Below are 2225 nucleotides of genomic sequence, written 5' to 3' on the forward strand. Positions count from 1 at the left end.
GGGGGGGCAAAGCCCGGCCTGGTGGTTGAGGGGGATCCGATGGGAGGAGCTGGTGGTGGGTGACTGGGGCTGACCAGGCTGGATCGTTTGGTCCCTCCAGAGCCAGAGCCTCTTTGGTTGTCTGCAGGATAGCTGTTGCAACAGGAGGAGAGAAATAAGGCTATTAGCTGCGAGGCCAGATTAGACTGTACAATCTCATCGTTAATGCAAATCATGTGTGCTTGGTGCAGTCCAGACAAAAATCCAAGTTCCAGCTTTAACTGCTGTTTCCAAGAGACCTCGCTCCTTGGTTTTCGTTCCCTCACAGCGTTTCTTTTGGCCTGCACCACCAGAAGAAAGGAAAGCTTCTGGGGATGGCAGCAGTGCTATCTCCTGTCCCATCTTCCCGGCTGACAAGAACAAGAGCCAGCTCACCTCACCTCTGCGGCAGAGGCCAGGCGTCACGGCCGAGCTCAGAGCAGCCTCCTGGCTTAAGAGCTCCTGCAGCAACGCAAGGCACTACCCCTCCTCGCTGGGGTCAGGCTCCTGACACGCCAAAGCAGGGATGTCTACCGTGATAAATCGCACGAGGACTGGTGGGAGTGCCAGGAAAGCACATATGCTCCCAGCACCTGCTAGGAACAGATCTCCTCACCGGATTCCTCGGCTCGGCGCTGGAGCGTGGCAGCCATGGCTCATCGCTCGCCGTGGGGAGCGAAGAGGAAGACGTGGAAACCCAATGTGGTCTTAAGGAAAACACCGATTCTGGAGTGACTGAATTTCCCATTTATGGAAGCTGTGTTTAAACCAGAAAACACTACTGCCCATAAGACACTGTAATATCCTATGTGCGCGTAAAGGAAGCCCTAAACTGACATCTCCTTCCATGGCAAGACAGAAAAATAAGGTACGTTTGCCACAAAAACGTCACAGTTTTTAACAGTGCACAGCGCTGATCCAACAGAGACTCCCAGAGATCAAACCTGGCTCCCAGGGTTCCTTAAAAACAACCACCAAAACAAAACCAGGGAGGGGAGATCTCAGTGGCTGGGCAGAGATCTAAGCAAGCGCATGAGGCAGCGTAAGCTTCATCTGAAAGCTCGTTTCTGCTCTGCCCTAGAGGAACACGGTGCAGAGTGGAGTGCCTGGTCTCTCTGACACATCAGAGGAGCCTTTTCTGCAGCATTGCTGCCTTTGGATAAGATGGAGACAAGCTAACGCAGTCCTGTCTATCAGACATAGTCCCCCCCTGTTATTCTTGACTGTTTTACTGCCTTTAAAATAAAACCCTACTCTCGTGTCACCCTTTGCGTCTTGAGCCACTGCTGGACCGTAATTCTCATCTCTAGAGGTGGCTGGAAGTCACCATTTCACCCGACTCAAAGCAGCTGCCCTGAACTTGCACCGAGGTCTCTGGGAAGAAGTCAGCTGGTGCGCTCAAGTCCTTTAAATTTAACTACATCTGCATCTTCAGCGCCCACGCCGAGCGTTTGCCAGAGATCAGAGGGCAAACGGTAACATAAAACAAAGCGAAGAAGCCGTTCTTTGCACGGCTCGGTCATGAACACAGGTCTGCGTGCTCTGGAGCTGGAAAACTTCGTGCAATGGAGCCAGATCATTGAGACCCTGCTCTAGAAAGTGAAAGAAATCTGCTCTAGGTCTCACCCAAGCCCATTCTTCCCCTTCTGCACGGGAACAAGGAGGGTGGTTGGGATTTTATGGAGAGCTGCGCTGCCAGCGCCTCTGTCCCTGCCTGCAGTTGCACTTCCCCTGCAGACAGGAGCGTTCTGGTTCCCATACAACACCCGTCAGGAAGTTCTGCTGAACTATCTCAGCCTGTCTCATGTCATCCTTTTACACCACCTCCTACTCCTCGGTGACAGAAGGGATCCCGTAGGCTTACCTAAATTCCACCGGGGGTGGAGGCAGGCTGTCATCTGGGAACGAAGGAGGTGGTGGCACAATAGAGTCAGTCTGCGGCGGTGGCGGGTAGCAGTTCACGTCCATGCTTTCGTTTGAACCGATGCTGCCGTTCTGATACACCATGTTAGAGGGGTACCTGAGCGAAGGGAAGACAAGGGATTGATTTCAGGAGTTCAAGGCAACGTCTAAAGCTCATTTACCCCCTCATTCACAAGCGTTTTGCATCCTGGAAGGGTTACACCAAACAACTGTGCGGCAGTGATGGTAACCACGCGGATGGATCGACCTGCAAGGTTTAGAAATTGAGGTTTTCGAGCAGGAAT

General features: G+C 52.7%; 1 protein-coding gene across 1 annotated transcript in view; it reads right to left on the minus strand.

The window, feature by feature from the left end:
- Positions 1-8: 8 nt before the first annotated feature.
- Positions 9-2225, minus strand: part of WASF2 (WAS protein family, member 2) — a gene marked incomplete at its 3' end in the record, with an annotated part of 10987 nt that continues 8770 nt past the window's right edge. The window contains exons 6-7 of the mRNA XM_010194808.1: positions 1883-2038; positions 9-132 (exon numbers count right to left, since the gene is read on the minus strand). Coding sequence (XP_010193110.1) covers positions 9-132; positions 1883-2038 — 280 coding nt within the window. The remainder of the gene's footprint in view (positions 133-1882; positions 2039-2225) is intronic.

Source organism: Mesitornis unicolor, unplaced genomic scaffold (assembly GCF_000695765.1).
Source record: "Mesitornis unicolor isolate BGI_N332 unplaced genomic scaffold, ASM69576v1 scaffold36540, whole genome shotgun sequence".
In the NCBI taxonomy this organism is placed as follows: domain Eukaryota; kingdom Metazoa; phylum Chordata; class Aves; order Mesitornithiformes; family Mesitornithidae; genus Mesitornis; species Mesitornis unicolor.